Below are 20,464 nucleotides of genomic sequence, written 5' to 3'. Positions count from 1 at the left end.
CACTTTCCATACCTCGTCTCTCTCCCTCAGCAGCCACGACGCCGGTTTCACGATTTCTAAAAGCACAATTGAACTGCGCCATTGTGAACTCAGCCCATTGGAGACGGAGCATCGCGGAGGCCCCGGAGAATACCGGGTCGGGCCCGCTCATGACATGCAAACGGTGTTTACTGTATGTGCATTCTGGGCCACATTGATGCCATTGTCAAGCTGACGAAGAATTGCAATTTTGCGAAACAATCGGCACCCGCCGCGATTTTAGCATTGGAACCGATTCTCTGCCCAATCGCTTTTCGCGATTTTGGTGTCAGCCAACGGATAATCCCGCCCAAGATATTTGGACAGTTGGCTTAAAGCATATAAGCAGCCAGAATGTGATCTGAGAATAACGAAGCCATGTGGTGTGACAACTGCTCCCGCTAGCCCAAACAGAGGGCATCCCACTAGGGTTTCCATCTTGTAAGACGATGGCTTGTGCCTTGATGGTGAATTATGCATTATCATGTGTGGCTCAAAGCCTCAATCTGGCATGGCTGTATATTCTGCAGAGGAAGATTGTGAGCTGAGAAGGTGCCCACTGGCCTCATCTTTGTCCGGCTCCTCGTCTCACAAGCTCTGCTTTTGTTTCTGTTCATTTCTTCTGATGCCCTTCCAAGCAGTCAGCCTCCAGAGGTCATCGACTGCTTCTTGTGTCAATGTCCTTTATGGTCATATCTCGCTTGCAGACATTCTTGGATTTGAGGTATGGACGTCAAGGAGATCATGAGCGAATGGCAGATCACCATACTGAAGTTCTTTGGGTATATAGCCATCATCCATCCAATGAACATGACTGAGCCAGTGCAGACATCATTGGTTTAGTGATGACCTCTGAGTTTTTGACCTTATCCTGCCAAGAGGTGCTGAGGATATGTCTGAGACAATGAAGGTGGAAACCATCCCGCCTTCTCCCCCATCTGACATGTGTTGTCCAGGTCTACCCACTGTAGAGGAGTGTAGCGGAGTGCACTAAGGACGCAACTTTGTAAGCTTGCTGTTTGGAGTTCTCAGTCAGGTTGTTGCTGTTCCATTCTCTATTAACTCAGCTTAGAGGTAACAGCTGCGGCTTTTGCGATGAGTATGCTGATTTCAGAATGAAGTGACAGATTGCAGGGACTTTGGAGCCTCGATATGTGAAGGTTCCAACAACCTCCAGCATCACTTTGTCAATGCTGATTAATGGTGGTATGAAAACATCCTGGGCCATGACATCTGTCTTCCTGATACTGGTGTCCATACCAAAATCTTTAAAGGTGTGAGAAAGTCTGTCTATTTGCTGCTGAAGTATTCCTCCGTAGAGAATGTTGGTGTAACATCATCAGACTACAGGAAGGCGATAAATCACTTGGTTGCATGGTGTACTGAAAGCAATCTCTCTCATAATGTCGGAAAGACCAAGGAACTGATCATCGACTTCAGGAAGAGTAGCACGACACACACTCTCAGCTGCATCAATGGCTCCGAAGTGGAGATGTTTAATAGCTTTATGTTCCTGGGGGGGGGGGGGGTCACCATCACCAACAGTTTGTCCTGGTCCATTCACGTTGATGCAAGTCAAGAAAGCCCAACAACATCTCTACTTCCTGCAGAAGCTAACGAAATTTGCCATGTCTGCATCGACTCTCACAAACTTCTACAGATCTGCGATATAGAGCATCCTATCCGGCTGCATCACAGCCTGGTATGGCAACTGCTCGGCCCAAGATCGCAAGAAACTGCAGAGAGTGGTGAACTCAGTTCAACGCATCACACAAGCTTGCCATCCTCCCATTGATTCTGTCTACACCTCCCGCTGCCTCAGGAAGGCAGACAGCATTATCAGAGACCCCTCCCACCCAGGCATTTCCTTCTTATGTCTGTTCCTATGTCTGGATGTGCTGGTCTTCAGACTTCTGTACCTTCTGCCTGATGGAAGGGTCTCTTCCATCAGGCAGAAGGTACAGAAGTCTGAAGACCAGCACATCCAGACATAGGGACAGGTTTTTCACCACAACTACTAGACTCCTCAATGACTCCCTCTTGGACTCATCTGTTCTCTGTAAGAACACTATTCATGATGCCCTATGTTGCTCTTGCTCATGTATTTGCTTTGTTTGGCCCCTTGTTCCGCACTGTAACCAATCACTGTTGATGCACCACTGTCAATGTACTCTGTCGATTACTCTTTTGTCTACTATGTACGTACTGTGTACGTTCCCTTGGCCACAGAAAAATACTTTTCACTGTACTTTGGTACATGTGACAATAAATCAAATCAAATCAAATCAAATCAGCATGGACCATAAGATATCGGGGTAGAATTAGGCCATTCAGCCCATCGGGTCTGCTCCACTATTCAATCATGGCTGATACGTTTCTCATCCCCATTCTCCTGTCTTCTTCCCATAACCTCTGATCCCCTTATTAATCAAGAACATATCTACCATGTCCACATTAACCCTTACCAACTTCTGCAGATGCACCATAGAAAGCATCTTATCTGGCTGTATCAAAGCCTGGTATGGCAACTGCTCGGCCCAGGACCGCAAGAAATTTCAGAGAGTTGTGAACACCGCCAAGTCCATCACACGAACCTGCCTCCCATCCATTGAGTCCATCTACACCTCCCGCTGCCTGGGGCAAATGGGCAGCATAATCAAAGACCTTTCCCACCCGGCTGACTTTCTCTTCCAACTTCTTACATTTGGCAGGAGATACAAAAGTCTGACAACAGGCACGAACAGACTCAAAAACAGCTTCTTCTCCACTGTCACCAGACTCCTAAATGACCCTCTTATGGACTGACCTCATTAACACTACACCCTGTATGCCGGTGCTTATGTAGTTACCTTGTATACCTTGTGTTGCCCTATTATGTATTATATTTTATTCCCTTTTCTTCCCATGTACTTAATGATCTGTTGAGCTGCTCGCAGAAAAATACTTTTCACTGTACCTTGGTACATGTGACAATAAACAAATCCAATCCAATCCAATCCAATCCTATCTCTGACTTAAAGACACTCAGTGATTTGGCCTCCACAGCATCTTGCGGCAAAAGAGTTCCACAGATTCGGGCAGCACGGTAGCATAGTGGTTAACACTGTAGCTTCACAGCTCCAGGGTCCCAGGTTCGATGCCCAGCTTGGGTCACTGTCTGTGCGGAGTCTGCACGTTCTCCCCGTGTGTGCGTGGGTTTCCTCTGGCTGCTCCGGTTTCCTCCCACAGTCAAAAGATGTGCGGGTTCGGTGGATTGGCCATGCTAAATTGCCCTTAGTGTCCAAAAGAGTTGGGTGGGGTTGCGGAGATTGGGTGGAGGTGTGGGCTTTGGTGGGGTGCTCTTTCTAAGGGCCAGTGCAGACTCGATGAGCCGAATGGCCTCCTTCAGCACTGTAAATTCTATGATTCAAGATTCATCACACTTTGGCTGAAGAAATTCCTCCTCATCTCAGTTTTAAAGGATCGTCCTTTCAGTCTGAGGCTGCAGTCTCGGGTTCTAGTTTTCCTACAAGTGGAAACATCCCCTCCACATCCACTCTATCCAGGCTTCTCAATATCCTGTAAGTTTCAGTATGATGCCCCCTCATCCTTCTAAACTCCAATGAGTATCGACCCAGAATCCTCAACCGCTCCTCATATGACAAGCTGTTCATTCCAGAGATCATTCTTTTGAACCTCCTCTGGACCCTTTCCAAGGCCAGCACACCCTTCCTTAGATACGGGGCCAAAAACTGCTCACAATACTCCAAATAGGGTCTGACCAGAGCCTTATACAGACTCAGAAGTACGTCATTGCTCTTGTACTCTAGCCCTCTCGACATGAATGCAAACATTGCATTTGCTGCACCTGCATGCTAACCTTAAGAGAATGTTGGACTTGACTCCTAAGTCCCTCTGTGCTTCTGATTTCCTAAGCATTTTCCCATTTAGAAAATAGTCTCCATTCTTCTTACCAAAGTGCATAACATCACACTTTTCCACATTGTATTCTATCTGCCACTTCTTTGCCCACTCTCTTCGCCTGTCCAAGTCCTTCTGCAGCCCTCCGCTTCCTCAATATTACCTGCCCCTCTGCATATCTTTGTATCATCTGTAAATGTAGCAACAGTTCCTTCTTCCGGATCATTAATCTATATTCTGAAAAGTTGGGGGTCCCAACACTGACCGCTGAGGCACACCACTCGTCACCGGCTGCCATCCTTAAAAAGACCCCTTTATCCCCACTCTCTGCCTTCTGCCAGTCAGCCAATTCTCTGTCCATGTCAATATCTTACCCTTAACACCATGGGCTCTTAAATTATTTGTCAGTTTTCTATACAGCACCTTATCAAAGAAACTCTGTGCTGATGAATTGGCATACCTTGTCAATGATCTCAGGTGAGCAAGGTTGAACAGCTTACCATCAGTTGTGGTATGTAAGTAGACACCCTCTGTAGATTACCTAAAGGCATATGACAGCAAGAAAGAGAAAAATATGCCAGAGAGCTTTGGTGTCAGAACACAACCTTGTTTGACCCCACTGAGAATCTTAAAGAGTTTGATGTTCTTGCTGACCTTATAGAAATCATAGAATCCCTAAAGTGCAGAACAATGTCATTGGTTACATCGAGTCTGCACCGGCCCTCTGAAAGAGCACCCTACCTAGACCTGCCCTATTCCCGTAACCCCACCTAACCTGCACAACCCTGCAAACAAAAGGGCAATTTATTTTTTTGCACATCTTTGGACTGTGGGAGGAAACTTTCGTACACACAGGGAGAACTCCCTGCAAACTCCCCACAGTCACCCAAGGCCGGAATTGAACCCGGGTCTCTGGTGCTGCGAGTCAGCAGTGCTCACCACTGGGACACTGTATCATCCCTATCCATCATGTTGTCATGGAAAGAGGAGATCTCATTGAGTAGCTTCAGTGGGCAGCCAAGTTTCTACATCAGCTTAAATAGACTTCCTCCGTCTTGGTGAGACTGATGAAACTGTTTCCGTTAGGCGAGGAGACGAGGACCTGTGGGCACAGCCTTAGAATTAGAGGGGGTAAATTCAGAACAGAAATGCGGAGACATTTCTTCAGCCAGAGAGTGGTGGGCCTGTGGAATTCATTGCCGCGGAGTGCAGTGGAGGCCGGGACGCTAAATGGCTTCAAGGCAGAGATAGATAAATTCTTGATGTCGCGAGGAATTAAGGGCTACGGGGAGAATGCTGGTAGGTGGAGTTGAAATGCCCATCAGCCATGATTGAATGGCGGAGTGGACTCGATGGGCCGAATGGCCTTACTTCCACTCGTATGTCTTATGGTCTTATAATGGTCTCTTATCTTCATGGCATTTCTCTTGCAGCTGCCAGACTGAGAAGCTCATGTTAATTGTAGATGTGTTCAGCCAAGATCTACAGTCTGACTTGGGCAAAATGGAGAGATGCTCAGCAGGGAGATGCCTTGATAGTTTTGCAATTGCTGCAGTTGTCCTGTTCTTGTACAGGGCCATGATCTTTGCATCACTCATATCTTGTGGCACTGTCTCCTCCCTCCAACAGAGACAGAGAGATTCATGTAGATGCTGCAAGAGTGCTGGTTTCTTAATGAGCTTAGGCTGTGTTGCATCACTACCTGGAGCTTGTAGAGATATTGGATTGGTTGTAATCTTCCAAAATTTCCTGGATTCTGGACAGGTGCTAGGTATTTGGAAATCCACAAATATAATGGTCTGTATTCTCCGCTGTCGGGATTCTCCATTGCACTGGCATCTCAGGGACTTCCCACAATGGGAAACCTCATCGGCTGGTGTGAACAGCTGGTAAATCCTGCCCATAGTCTATGAAGAGGAAATGTTATTTGTTTAATTAACTTGAGTTCTTTGAAGAAGTAATCAGCAAGGTAGATAATGGGGAGCCAGTAGATATAGTGTATTTGGATTTCCACAAGGCATTTCTTCAAACGTTATGACACAAGATAAGAGTTCAGTGTCGGGGTTAGCAATTTGGCATCGATGGAAATGGAATGAAAATCGCTTATTGTCACAAGTAGGCTTCAAATGAAGTTACTGTGAAAAGCCCCTAGTTGCCACATTTCGGTGCCTGTTCAGGGAGGCTGTTACGGGAATCGAACCGTGCTGCTGGCCTGCCTTGGTCTGCTTTCAAAGCCAGCGATTTAGCCCTGTGCTAAACAGCCCAAAGATTGATTAACTAACAAGAAGCAGATAGTCAGGATAAATGGCTGTTTTTTTTCCTGACAGACTTGTTGCCTTTTTGATCACTTCATAGATGCCCCTTGGCATTCATGTGTCAAGGGGCATCTGGGTATTCTGTTGTAAACAGTAGTCCTTGGCACGCCATCTAGCAGTCTGCTGGACTTTACTTTGAGCAGCTCTCAGTGCTTGCAGAGTCTTTTTGCCAGGATCTCTCTTGTACTTAATGAGAGTGGACTACTTGGCATCAATGACAGGTTCCATCACAGTGGCATGAGCCTTGTGCCAGTCATCATTTATGTGCCCTTGCTTCCCATATGTTGAGAGTGCAGTTTGACGTCCAGGAGTATTTTTGATTTTGCTTCTGCACTCCGTGTGGTAATACTGGAGAGCACCTGTTCAGCCGAGTTGAGGAACTATTTTTTAAATCTGGGTAAGCAGTATAGCTGAAGTTGATGAGGACAACATTCCTGCTTTGAATGAAAAACCCTCAGGGGATGCATCCTAACTTGTGTGTAAAGTAGGGATTGGTCTGTATGACACACGGTGCTGTGATAGCTGTGAGTGTTGAGAATGTTGTTCAGAGATCCATGTCTGGCAATGATCAGAACTAACTGGTTCAAATCTTGGATGTCTCTGGGAAACCTTGTGACGTGGTTTGTTCTGAAAGAAGATGTTAGTTACACAAAGCCTGTGGCAGCAGCAAAATTCAAGTAGTGTATGTCTGTTCTCATTTAGCTTTCCCAGGCCATGATGTCCATTAGGTAATAAACTAGGAGAAAACATGATAAACACTCTTCACCCACACACTGAGTGTGTATTGAGTGCAGTGTAACTGCAAGCCAGTGTTAAGATTTTGGACTTCTTACAAGTTACAATGAAGCTTCCAGAGAGGCTAAAATACAATTTACAGTGCACAAGGAGGCCATTTGGCCCATCGAGTCTGCACCGGCCCTTGGTAGAGAACCCTACTCAACCCACGCCTCCACATTATCCCCGTAACCCAGCAACCACATTTAACCATTTTGGACACTAAGGGCAGTTTAGCATGGCCAATCCACCTAACCCACACATCTTTGGACTGTGGGAGGAATCCAGAGCACCTGGAGGAAACCCGCGCAAACACGGGGAGAACGTGCAGACTCCGCACAGACGGTGTGTGACCCAAGCCGCGAATTGAACCTGGGACTCTAGAGCTGTGAAGCAACTGTGCTAACCACTGTGCTACTATGCTGCCCCAGGTTGAAACAACATGGTGTGTTAGAGCAACCAAATGCACAAAGTGTGCTAAGCTAAAGTAAAATGGTACAATAACAAAATGGCATATTCCATAACTTCCTCCTGGAATTAAATCAGTTTAATCCACAGATCAGACATTAATGATTTGTTGGTCTGCTAAGCGCTTGTTAAGAAGCAATTAATGACGAAGGTGCAAATTTCTGCATGACTGTCTTCCGCTTTGGAATGGCCATTGGAAGGGTCACATCAAGGCAGTAGAGAGAGTTGGCAAAGATTCAGCAAGAATTTCAATCCACTAACAACCATGTCTGCAATAGCAAGTCTAAATTTGTTGAATATGTTGAAGAAAAGAGAAAACAAAGGATGATAGCCCAGAATGTCTCATGTTCCAGATTCACTATAGATCCAGGCACCGCTGACAGAATTACTTCAATCTTACTGAATGGCAATGTTTGACACATTCCCAAGGCAGCCGGTTCCTGAAGCCAGATCTATGACATCAGCACTGGATCAGAAAGTAGTGACCAAAGTGACAAAGTCATTTGCACTTTTGTTATGGCAACTGAAGATTTTGTAAGAATCAGTCCGTGTGCATTTAATTGTTGCATTGTGCAGATTACCGATTTGCCTTGCGTATATGTGGCCCCAACATGAGCTCTGTGGCACTCCACTAGTTATAACTTCTAACTTGAAAACATCCCATGTATCGCTACATTCTACTTCCTATCCATTAACCTGATGAGACCAGCAATTCACGCAACACGTGGTTAGAAGTGAACAGTGGTTTTAATCGTCTTACAACAGAGCCTGCCTGTAACGAGATGAACTCCAGATGAACTGGCAGGCAGGCTCCGACTGCCAAGCTTTATACAACCAGTGGGGGGGGGGAGGAGTCATGGGAGGAGCCAAGGCTGGAGCCCAGTACAAACTTCCATACATTCCCAGTACACCTCCCCCTAGGGGCAGAGCCGCGCAACTGCTCGTATGCCGAGCTTACAGAGGCATGGCACAACATGTGTGATAACAGTGTGAATTATGCTATTATGATTCACCACATTCACCCCCTGTAAAAAAATCAAGTTCGGCGGGGGTGATGGTTTACAGATTGAGCCTGTCCGGTGGTCAAGTGGTCCATTGTGATCGGCGGAGCACCGGGGTTGCAGTCTCTTCTGGTGGTTGGATGATCACGGTCGGTTGGGGTACGATGGCAGACTCCGGGGGTGGTTCTGTCCGAGCTTCGTACCCGTCTGGTTCGACTGGGGAGTGGGGGCGCTGGGAGCTTGCGGGTGCGGGCGCTCGGAACATGTGTAGCGAATTGGTAGGCACGGGGGCGTGGGGCGCTGCGAGTTGGGTGGTATGTAGTGTGTACCTCAGCAGTGGTAGTGGTGGGGTTTGATCCTGCAGGCGCTAGGTCCCTGAGGGATACGGTGTCCTGACGGCCGTCAGGGAACTCTATGAAGGCGTATTGGGGGTTCGAGTGTAGTAGGAGCACTTTTTCCACAAGCGGGTCAGTTTTGTGTGCCCTGACGTGCTTCCTGAGGAGCACTGGGCCCGGTGTCTTCAACCATGCCGGGAGCGAAACCCCCGTAGTAGTACCCCTGGAAAAGATAAAGAGCTGCTCGTGAGGGGTCTGATTGGTGGCGGTACACAAGAGGGACCTAATAGCGTGGAGCGCGTCTGGGAGGACTTCTTGCCAATGGGAGATCGGGAGATTCCTGGACCGGAGGGTCAGTAGCACGGTCTTCCAGACCGTCGCATTTTCCCTCTCCACCTGCCCGTTCCCCCTGGGGTTGTAGCTGGTAGTCCTGCTCGAGGCGATGCCCTTGGCGAGCAGGTACTGACGCAGCTCGTCGCTCATGAAGGACGAACCCTGGTCGCTGTGTACATAGCTGGGGAAACCAAACAGGGTGAAGATACTATGCAGGGCCCTGATGACTGTGTGGGAGGTCATGTCGGGGCACGGGATAACAAAAGGGAATCGGGAGAACTCGTCGATGACAGTTAGGAAGTACACATTCCGGTTAGTCGAGGGGAGTGGCCCTTTGAAATCGATAGCGAGGCATTTAATGGGCCTAGAAGCCTTGATCAGGTGGGCCCTGTCTGGTCTATAGAAGTGCGGTTTGCACTCCGCGCAGATCGGGCAATCCCTGGTGACGGCTTTTACCTCCTCGGTGGAGAAATGCAGATTTCGGGCTTTAATGTAGTGGGCGAGCCGGGTGACCCCCGGGTGGCAGAGGTCATTGTGGATGGCTTTTAAGCGGTCGCTCTGCGTGCTGGCGCACGTGCCGCGGGACAGGGCATCTGGGGGCTCGTTGAGCTTCCCCGGTCGATACATAATATCGTATTTGTAGGTGGAGAGCTCGATCCTCCACCTCAGAATTTTATCATTTTAAATTTTGCCCTTTTGCGAGTTGTCAAACATGAAGGCAACCGATCTTTGGTCGGTGATGAGGGTGAACCTTCTACCTGCGAGGTAGTGCCTCCAGTGACGAATAGCCTCCACAATGGCTTGTGCTTCCTTTTCGACCGAGGAGTGTCGAAGTTCCGAAGCGGAGAGGGTTAGGGAGAAAAATGCGACTGGTCTCCCTGCCTGATTTAATGTGTCTGCAAGAGCTACCTCTGAGGCATCGCTCTCAACCTGGAAAGGGATGGATTCGTCCACCGCCCGCATGGCCGCTTTGGCGATGTCCTCCTTGATGCAGTTGAAGGCCTGACGGGCCTCAGCTGACAGGGGAAATCGTGTGGCCTTAAAGAGTGGGCGGGCTTTGTCTGCATATTGAGGGACCCACTGGGCATAATATGAAAAGAACCCCAGGCACCATTTGAGGGCCCTGGGACAATGAGGGAGAGGGAGTTCTAAGAGCATACGGTCCGGGTCGGGGCCCAGGACTCCGTTTTCCACGACATAGCCAAGGATGGCTAGTCTGGTTGTGCGGAAAACGCATTTCTCCTTGTTGTACGTGAGATTAAGCTTCTGGGCCGTCTGGAGAAATCGATTGAGGTTGGCATCGTGGTCCGGCTGGTCATAGCCGCATATGGTGACGTTATCCAAGTACGGAAACGTGGCCTGCAGCCCATACTGGTACACCATTCAGTCCATTGCTCGTTGGAACACCGAGACCCCGTTCGTGATGCCAAAGGGAACCCGGAGGAAATGGAAGAGGCGGCCATCGGCCTCGAATGCCGTGTAGTGGCGGTCCTCCGGGCGGATTGGGAGCTGGCGGTATGCAGACTTCAGATCCACCGTGGAGAAAATCCAATACTGGGCTATCTGATTCACCATGTCTGCAATCCTGGGGAGGGCATACGCGTCGAGGAGCGTAAACCGATTAATAGTCTGACTATAGTCTACGACCATGCGGAATTTTTCCCCGGTCTTGACGACCACCACCTGAGCTCTCCAGGGACTGTTACTGGCCTCTATGATCCCCTCACGTAGGAGCCTCCGGACCTCGGTTCGAATGAACACCCTGTCCTGTAGGCTGTACTGCCTGCTGCGAGTGGCTACAGGTTTACAGTGAGATTGGCAAAGAGAGGAGGGGGGGGGGGGATTTGCAGTGTCGCTAGGCTGCAGACAGTGAGTGGGGGCAGACAGCCGAAGCTGAGGGTGAGACTCTTGAGATTGCACTGAAAATCGAGTCCCAGTAAGAGTGGGGCACAGAGTTCGGGCAGGGCGTATAGTTGAAAATTAGAGTAACTAGCCTTGGATCGTTAGAGTCGCGACGGTGCATCCTTGGATGTGGACAGAGTGGGAACCAGAAGCGAGGGCGATAGTTTGCCGTGCAGGAAAAACAGGGAACGAACAGCGTCTTACCAGATCTGGGTGTACAAAGCTCTTGGTGCTCCCGGAGTCGAAAAGACACGGTGTACTGTACCCGTTGATTTGGACCGTCGTCATAGAGTTGTAGAGATGTTTTGGGCGTGATTGGTCCAGTGTGACTGCGTTGAGTTGCGGGTAGTCGGCGGCTCGGTCGGCTGCGCTGGGGTGGCCCCGCGATGAGTGCCCACTGAGGTCGCAGTCTTCAATCAAATTTTCTGAGTTTGCAGAGGATGGAGCCCAAGATGGCTGCCCCCGTGGATCGCACGTGGCGGGCGGTGAGGAAGATGGCGTCCAAGATGGCGGCCCCATGAGTCGCACGTGGTCGGCCGCGTGGTGGGGGTCCACCAAGATGGCGGCCCCCATGGATCGCACGTGGCGGACGGGGGCGGAGTCGGGGTATAGGCCGCAGCGTTCCGAGGCCTGCGGGCCTGCGAGTGCGGAAGCGGTTGCTTTGTGCCACGGGACGGTTAGGGGCTGGGGCCTTCCTGGCCAGACACACTCTGGCATAGTGACCTTTTTGCCCGCAGCTGCTGCAGGTCGCGTTGCGGGCCGGGCGGTGCTGCCGCGGGTGCTGGGACTAGCCACAAAAGCGCAGGCCTGGGGCAGTCGCTGGTCGGGGGCCCATGACGGGGCCGCGTAGTCCGCAGGAAACGAGGTGAGGCTACGAAACGAGACCTCCATAGTTGTAGCGAGTTCAACAACATCTTCTAAATTTTGAGCCCCTTTCTCCAGCAGTCGCTGGCGCACGTAATTCGATCTAAGGCCTGCAACAAAGACATCGCGAATAGCAAGTTCTCTATGTTCAGCAGCATTTACTGCCTGGTAATTACAGTCCCGGGATAAGGCTTTTAAGTCTCTTTGAAATTCTTCTAGCGATTCTGTGGGCCGCTGGTGGCGAGTAGTAAAAACGTGGCGCGCGTAGACCTCATTGATGGGCCTCATGTACATCTTGTCGAGTAGGGTCAGGGCCTCGGTATATGAGACAGTACAATTTAACTGAGTATGGCTCACCCTTGCGTGCAGTAGGCTGAGTTCCTGCTCCTCCGTCGTTTCTGTGGTGTTTGCTTCAGCCAGGTAGGCCTTAAAACATCGGAGCCAATGTGAAAAGATTTCTTTCGCCTCTGCATCCTGTGGGTCGAGTTCCAGTCAATCAGGCTTGAGGACTGATTCCATAGTCGTTCCTTACTGTTTCTTAATACGATGAAATTGATGAGACCATCAATTCACGCGACACGTGGTTAGAAGTGAACAGTGGTTTTAATCGTCTTACAACAGAGCCTGCCTGTGACGAGATGAACTCTAGATGAACTGGCAGGCAGGCTCCGACTGCCAACCTTTATACAACCAGTGGGGGGGAGGAGTCATGGGCGGAGCCAAGGGTGGAGCCCAGTACAAACTTCCGTACATTCCCAGTACACCTCCCCCTAGGGGCAGAGCTGCGCAACTGCTCGTATGCTGAGCTTACAGAGGCATGGAACAACATGTGTGATAACAGTGTGAATTATGCTATTATAATTCACCACATAACCAATCCTCAAACTATGCTAATACATTTCCTCCAATTCGTGAGAACTGCAAGATTCTCTGTTTGGGAGATGAGGGACTGGATTCTCCGATTCTGGGGCTATGTCCCCACGCTGGAGTGGGATCGGTGGCGTTTTGCTGGGGGCTAGCAGGAAGGCAGTGTAGAACACCCGGCTCTGGCTGCCGATACACCCCGGAGAATTGGCGAGCCCATGGCCGGGCGTGAGCACGGCAGCGGCCTGCAGCGCTTGAGTCGTGTTTCACGGATCCGGATGCTCGCGGACCCGGTCTGCGGAATAGTCCCCCCCTTCGGCCGGCTCAGGCCACCCGCCCCCCCCATGGTGCTGGCAGGCCTGAGCAATGTTCCCCCCTGCCTGCAGATCGGCCCTCCCCAGACTGTGGCGGTGTTGGACTGAGTCCGCAGTCGCCATGCTGAGTTCTTGATGGGTGAGACCGCACGTGTCCCACGCCATCGGTAAACTGGCAGGTCGGGACGGAGCATTGGGGGGCGGGTCAGGCAATGTCCTGAGGGCATCGATACGTGGCATGGCGTACGTACTTTGGAGGGGGTGGAGCAATGCGAAAGCGACGCCGCCCCCGATTTGGTCAGAAACCTGGGTTCTTCAGTGTTGGCGACCGGAGAATCCAGCCCTAGTTTCTCCCACTACATGATGAGGAATATGAGGGATTTTTAGCGGATAACGGCAGCCCGATAGCGAAGTCCCACGGCTGGCTAGCACCCAGGTACCACCAATCGGCAGCACCCCCCAACACCGCAAAGCAGTCCCCCACCCTCCCGATCGCCTGGATGTCCCGCTTCCCCCAAATACTGGGGTGACCTGCTCCACTCTTCCCGAGAATCCCCAAGGGACCCCCTTAATAGGCAATCACCCCCAGGATCCCAAAACTAGGGAGACCCCTCCCAGATACCTGCTTAATAGGGAGACCCCCAACTAGGGTGACACCCCCCCCCCCCCCCAGGTACCTGTTTAATAGGGAGACCACCCCCAGGTCTGTAGACCCTGGGGAGACTCCCCAGGGACCCCCTAACTGAAGACACCCCTTAACTAAAGGCACCCCCCCCACACACACGCACACACACAGGGACCTCCAACTAAAGGAACCCCACAACAGATACCACCTAACAAAAGGGACCCCCTTGGGACCAGCTGACTAAAGGGACCATCCATATGGCCCCCCCTCCATAGGGCGCACCCCCCCCCCCCCCACAGGACTCTACCCAGAAAAGAGACCCCTATCTGGAAGCTAGAGAGCAGTTGAGATAGGGCAGTGAAAAATATTACAGCTGTAAGACTTACCTGGGAGCTCCAAGTGTCCCTTCCTGGAAGGAGAACAGCTGTGATCATGTTCAAACCCCTCAGACCCATTAGCTTCAAGCCATTAATGTCTAGTAGTGGACTGTGATTGACAGCTTCCTAAAACATCTGCAGCCTTGATTCATTCATCACCTTTAATAGAATTTCATAGAATATACTGTGCTGAAGGATGCCATTCGGCCCATAGAGTCTGCACCCACCATTGGAAGGAGCACTCTACTCAAGGCCACACCGCCACCCTATTCCTGTAACTCCACTTAACCTTTTTTGGACACTAAGGGCAATTTAGTATGGCCAATCCACCTAACCTGCACATCTTTGGAATGTGGGAGGAAGTGGAACACCCGGAGGAAACCCACACACACACGGGGAGAATGTGCAGAATCCGCACAGACAGTGACCCAAGCCGGGATTCGAACTTGGGGCCCTAGAGCTGTGAAGCAACTGTGCTAACCACTATGCTACCATGCTGCCCTGTATGAGTGATCGTGGGCCAGGCCACCGTGGGGGCATCCCCGGGGTCCGATCGCCCCGCGGCCCACCCCCCCCCCCCAGGATCCCGGGGGCCCGTTCGCGCCGCCAATCCCGCTGGCACAGAGGTGGTTTAAACCACGTCAGTGGGATTGGCCTGTCAGCGACGGGACTTCGGCCCATCGCGGACCGGAGAATCACCGCGGGATGATAAGGGAATAGTGTAGATGGGCTTTAGAGTGGTTTCACAGGTTGGCGCAACATCGAGTGCCGAAGGGCCTGTACTGCGCTGTAATGTTCTATGTTCTATGTTGGAGGTTGGGGGGTGGTGTGGGGGGGGGGGGGGGGGGGGGGTGCTTGGGCTGGACTGGAAGGGCTCAGATCAGGAGTCTTTCCTGGGATGGAGATAGTTTGGCCTGTGTTCCCACCTACAGCCTTTAAAACCTTTGAATTGATCTATGAGAATAAAGTGAAAGCATTCTCATCTGGAGCCTTAAACCCTTTAAACTGTCTGCCAAAATTTCAAAATGAAAGATCTGTGAGATGAAAGCAAAAGACTTTCCTTTAATGTGGTGGACTCCTCTGAAGTGGTTTTATCAGTCAATTTCATTGCCCTTTAACTTTTTTCAAGACACTTTGAAGCCCAAAAAGTTTGAACTGAATTGTTTACATAGAACATAGAAAATAGAAAAAGGAGGAGGCCATTCGGCCTTACGAGCCTGCTCCGCCATTCATTATGATCATGGCTGATCATCAAGTTCAATACCCTGATCTCGCCTTCCCCTCATAGTCCTTTTGGCCTCAACTATTTTCAGTGGTAACGAATTCCACAGATTCACCATTCTCTGGGTGAAGAAATTTCTCCTCTCCTCAGTCCTAAAAGGTTTACCCCTTCGACCCCTCGTTCAGGGTTCCGCCATCAACAGGATCATTCTTTCTGAATCAACTCTGTCTAATCTGCCTAATGTGTTTTGTAAGTTTCAATGAGATCCCCTCTCACTCTTCTAAACCCCAGTTAAGGGGCTGTTTAGCACAGGGCTAAATCACTGGCTTTGAAAGCAGACCAAGGCAGGCCAGCAGCATGGTTCAATTCCCGTACCAGCCTCCCCGAACAGGCGCCGGAATGTTAGGCTAGCTGACTTGGAAACAATTTGGAAACATTCATAGAGACTGTCTGGTGTGGAGGTGGACTGTTTAAAAGCCCTGCCTTGATGTTTTGGGACTTCATCCCAGTTATAACAGAAACAGAAAGGTTCAACCCTCACTCACCTTCACCCCCCCAGACAGTCCCATGCCCTACCCATGCAACCTCTTGTCCTCCACCATGCCCCAATGACCCGTCACACTCTCCATACCAAGTGATGCCTAAACCCCAATGGCCCCTCATGTCCTCAAGCAACGATATGCACTCCATCCATGCCCTAAGGACCCTCATTCTCCCCATGCCGAGGTATGCCCCCAAAAAACCCCTATTGACCCCTCATACTCCTCTGCCAAGGTATGGCACTTCCATCCCCATTCACTCACTATACACTATATAGAAGCAATGAACCCTATAGTGACAATAGGATGTATAGACAGTTTTTTTTAAGTAAGTCATTCGTTGATAACCTTCCACTTTCCTCACAGGAAACTTGTATTACAATAAAAGTGTCAATCATCCAGACCTTTAAAGTATCAATAGCTGAACCTGCAATCACTTGAAACTTTGTGAAAATAAACATTATACAACTGACAGCATAGATCAGACAGCCAGAACCGTCAATCAAGCAAGTGTTTTCCCTGGGGCTCAGATGTTTCAGTACTCTAATGGATGTCTGTGTTGTCAGCCAAGACGAGGTGGATCATTGAGTTGCTTAGTGTTCCAAGCATTTGGCAACCAGATCTTACCACCCTATGGCTTCAAATTAATTCAATGCAATTTAACACACATGTAGCCATCACAGTCTCTCAGTGATATGTCTTCTTGGGTGCTGGAGCTTGCATTGTAATATTTTAAAGTAGCCTTTTGTGCTTGTGTGTAATATTCGATCTGCCCTGTCCTTGCAATATTCGATCTGCAGACGTCCATTAAAGGCAAGTTTGGGAATTCTATAATCAGGCATGAAAACAGACCCAAACCAAAATCTATTGACCTAATGATCAACACCCTAACTCCATTAAGCTGCAGTATAATTACAGCATAAAAGAAGCATTGTTACACCCATTTTGATTTAAAATACTTTAAACTTTGATATTTTTTTCAATTAAGTTCAGAGTCAGCATGTATGCAGAAATGGGGGGGGGGGGGGGGGGGGGGGGGGGGGGGGAGCAAATTAGAAAAAAATCAAATGCCCCGAATACTTGCTTGAAAGGCACTTTAATCACTCTTGAATATTGTCATAATATAAAATCTAAATAACTTGTAAGCTTTCAACTGATATGTGTACTGGCTGCACACTTGACAAACACAATGTAAGTGCATTTATCATCGACATTTTTATACAGGAAGATGTATACGTGGTGTATCTATATATCTGTATAGATAGATAGATAGATAAATAGATAAAGGTAGAAACATAAGTACAAAACGCAACATTGCTGAGCAGAAATGAACGGTGCAGGATCATCATTGCTCCGTGCAGTCTCACTGCAAACTTTAGACAGAGGAGGGGATGGGGTTGTGGCAACAGATGGGGTGTGAAGTGATGTGGAATACAGAAGACGACGTGAGGCCCACTGATTGACGTAAATGGGCTGCTTGAGTCCAAACTCACCAAAATCTCAGGTGGTTTGAGACCGAATTCATAGTGAAGCATGGAAGAGTCGTGAAATCCAGTCTGAAGTGCAGGCTGCAAAAAGGTTAACCAAAAATGGAAAATACAGTCACCTAATATGACATCTCCTCAAATTTCTAGGAAACTGAAATTCATACACTCACCCATTCTCAACACTCTATAGTAAACTTGCCTGTAAGATTAGATATGCTTTATAGTGAAATTGGCTTTTAACTTATACAAATATTAATCAAATTATATTTAGATGCCATCTAACCATGTAACAATAATGTATATGAACAACAGTGAATGGCGAGTAAGCAATTCATATCAATAGGAGATTATGCATAAATTTATTGTATCAGCACAATTTAAAAAGTCAATATCTAAATATCGCTAAACATGAAAATTTTTAGCGGCTGATTTCCATTTTCCATCTGTGAACTATGACTTGAGATAATGTAATCAATACCTTTAAAATGAACATTTCAATGCAAATGTAGCCTATTAAACGGTTCACTTTGACTTTAATATTAGGCCTCCTCTTTTCTAAGAAACCACTGACCTATCTTCTTGCAACTCGATAGTCTTATTAAGAGGCGAGCATTAACACCAGAAATAAAAACAAAAATACTGTGGATGCTGAAAATCTAAAATAAAATCATGAAATAAAAAATGTTCTGGATACACTCAACAGGTCATGCAACATCTGTGGAGAGAAACACAGTTAATGGGAGCCATTCAACGGAAAAATTTCAAACTGTCATTTTGGGCGTGTTTGACGGACCGTCTCTTGACGGCTGCATTGGCAAGATTGCAGCCCATATTCAATGGCACTTAATGCAAAAAATGAGCCTCCACTGGATTCTTGGCATTACCGGCTCCTTTACGATTGATTTGCATGACTCCCATCTCAGCTTCTCACTGCTAACAAGAGGGGGCTGCTTTTAAACGCTCCCTCACCACTCACTGCCAATCAACACGCATGCATGGCAGCACGCAGGCCTGTTCCTCGCTTTGGGGATGCCACCCTGGCCATGCTTCTCTACACCATCGATGACAGATGGGCCACCTGTTCCCTGGAGGAGGGAGGAGGATCAACAGCAGGGTCACCATTGGGTCAGGGTCACAGTGCAGAAGGAGGCCATTCGGCCCATCAAGTCTGCACCGGCTCTTGAAAAAAGCACCCTACTTAAGCTCATGTCTCCACCCCATCCCCGTAACTCAGTAACCTCACCTAACCTTTTGGACACGAAGAGGCAATTTAGCTTGGCCAATCCACCTAACCTGCACATCTTTGAACTGCGGGAGGAAACCGGAGGAAACCCACACAAACACAGGGAGAAACTGCAAACTCCACACAGACAGACACCTGAGGCTGGAATTGAATGCAGGACCCTGGAGCTGTGAGGCAGCAGTGCTAACCACTGTGACACCCCTATGATCTGGAGGACCACCATCCAATGTCAGAAGAAGATCAATGACCTCCCTTGAGCTGCAAGGTTAAATTACCACCTCTCTCCTGGCATCAGTTCCGCCTGTCATCATAAAAATTCTCAAAATGCCCCTCACTCGCCAAATCAGTGGCTGACACCTCGCATCCTCCCCACATCCGAACTTCGTGCTTGTTCCTCAGCACTCCCCGGCACCCACTGCACAATCCCTTCATGTCCAGGTGCGGTGCCCACACATGCTACCTGCTGTAGACCATTGATCCATCAAGCGTGCAGTTCACAATGGCCTCTTGCTGTTCCCGCAGTAGAAGATAGCCCATAATAAGCAGGAAAGGGCCAAGACTGGGACGGGATTCCAGGGATCTGAGTCCTCATCCCCTATAAGGAACAGTCCCTGGAAATTGCAGGGTTGTCGGAGGAGAGAGTAGTCACTGACAGTGATGTTGGCTGTGCGAGAGAGGTGACAATCCACTACCCCTTCACCCAGATGACCTGTGTCAGGTGAGCTTTGATGTCTCACAAAATGATCCTTCCCTCCCACTAACCACATGTCACAGTATCTCCATTCAATCATGGCTGATATGTTTCTCATCCCCATTCTCCTGCCTTCTCCCCGTAACCCCTGATCCCCCTATTAATCAAGAACCTATCTATCTCTGTCTTATAGACACTCAGTGACTTGTCCTCCACAGCCTTCTGCAGCAAAGAGTTCCACAGATTCACCACCCTCGGTTGAAAAAATTCCACCTTATCCCAGTTTTAAAGGATCATCCCTTCAGTCTGAGGCTGTGCCCTCGGGTTCTAGTTTCTCCTACAAGTGGAAACATCCTCTCCACATCCACTCTATCCAGGCCTCGCATTATCCTGTAAGATTCAATGAGTTCGCCTCTTATCCTTCTAAACTCCATCGAGCACCGACCCAGAGTCCTCAACCGTTCCTCATATGACAAGTCCTTCATTCTGGGGATTATTCTTGTGAACCTCCTCTGGACCCTCTTCAAGACCGCACTTTCCAACAGTGAAGAGACACATACTGCGGTGGGCGACATTAGTGGACAGGCTTTGGCGGCACAATCAAATGGAGGCAGGAACATCCAAGGGACACAGCAGTCGGAGGTCTGCTGAATCCCTGGACAAAGCTGGATCGCAGCCAGATTTTGAGCCTCTGAATAAGGTTCTCCCAGAGCTGATGCAGATGATAGGCAAGAGCCGTGGAATTCAGGAAGGGGTGTCAGCGACTTTCCAGCAACTGCAAGGCAGTTTTGAGGAGTCCCAAAGCCTTCAGACACAGGAGATGGTGCAGACAATGCGTGGCACCGAGGCCAACAATGCTAGGGTGATTGCAGTGGAAAACCTGGAGCACATCGGCCAAGCCTTGAGTGATGTTGTCCAAGGCATGGCTCAGTCTTTGACAACCATGGCTGAGGGCCACAACATCATGTCCATGTTCATGAGGGGCATGGCCCACATGCAGTTTGACATTGCTGAGGTACTCCAGAATGTGGATCAATCACCGAGTAGCATCCGTGAGGGCATTGTTACCATGGTGCAGACAATGGGGATCTTCCAGATTTGGCAGCACCAGATGTTCAGAGGCTTCTGGAGCTCACTCCAGCTGCCCCTCCATCCCATGGAGTCACCCAGGGCCCTATGAGCACTCTCAGGG

General features: G+C 49.3%; 1 protein-coding gene across 18 annotated transcripts in view; it reads right to left on the bottom strand.

The window, feature by feature from the left end:
* The window catches only part of celf4 (CUGBP, Elav-like family member 4), a 1,331,379-nt gene that overhangs the window by 166,272 nt on the left and 1,144,643 nt on the right, over positions 1-20,464 (bottom strand). For 11 of the 18 annotated variants that reach the window (XR_005459940.1, XM_038790659.1, XM_038790661.1 and 8 more), the window contains one exon: positions 17,345-17,419. The exons of the other annotated variants lie outside the window; for them this stretch is intronic. Coding sequence is in view for 10 of the 11 variants with exons in the window: in XM_038790659.1 (XP_038646587.1) it covers positions 17,345-17,419 (75 nt within the window). In the remaining variant the exon portion in view is untranslated. The remainder of the gene's footprint in view (positions 1-17,344; positions 17,420-20,464) is intronic. 18 annotated transcript variants of the gene reach the window in all.

This window comes from Scyliorhinus canicula, chromosome 3 (genome assembly GCF_902713615.1).
Source record: "Scyliorhinus canicula chromosome 3, sScyCan1.1, whole genome shotgun sequence".
Classification (NCBI taxonomy): Eukaryota; Metazoa; Chordata; class Chondrichthyes; order Carcharhiniformes; family Scyliorhinidae; genus Scyliorhinus; species Scyliorhinus canicula.
This window is presented reverse-complemented; position numbering and strand designations above follow the sequence as displayed.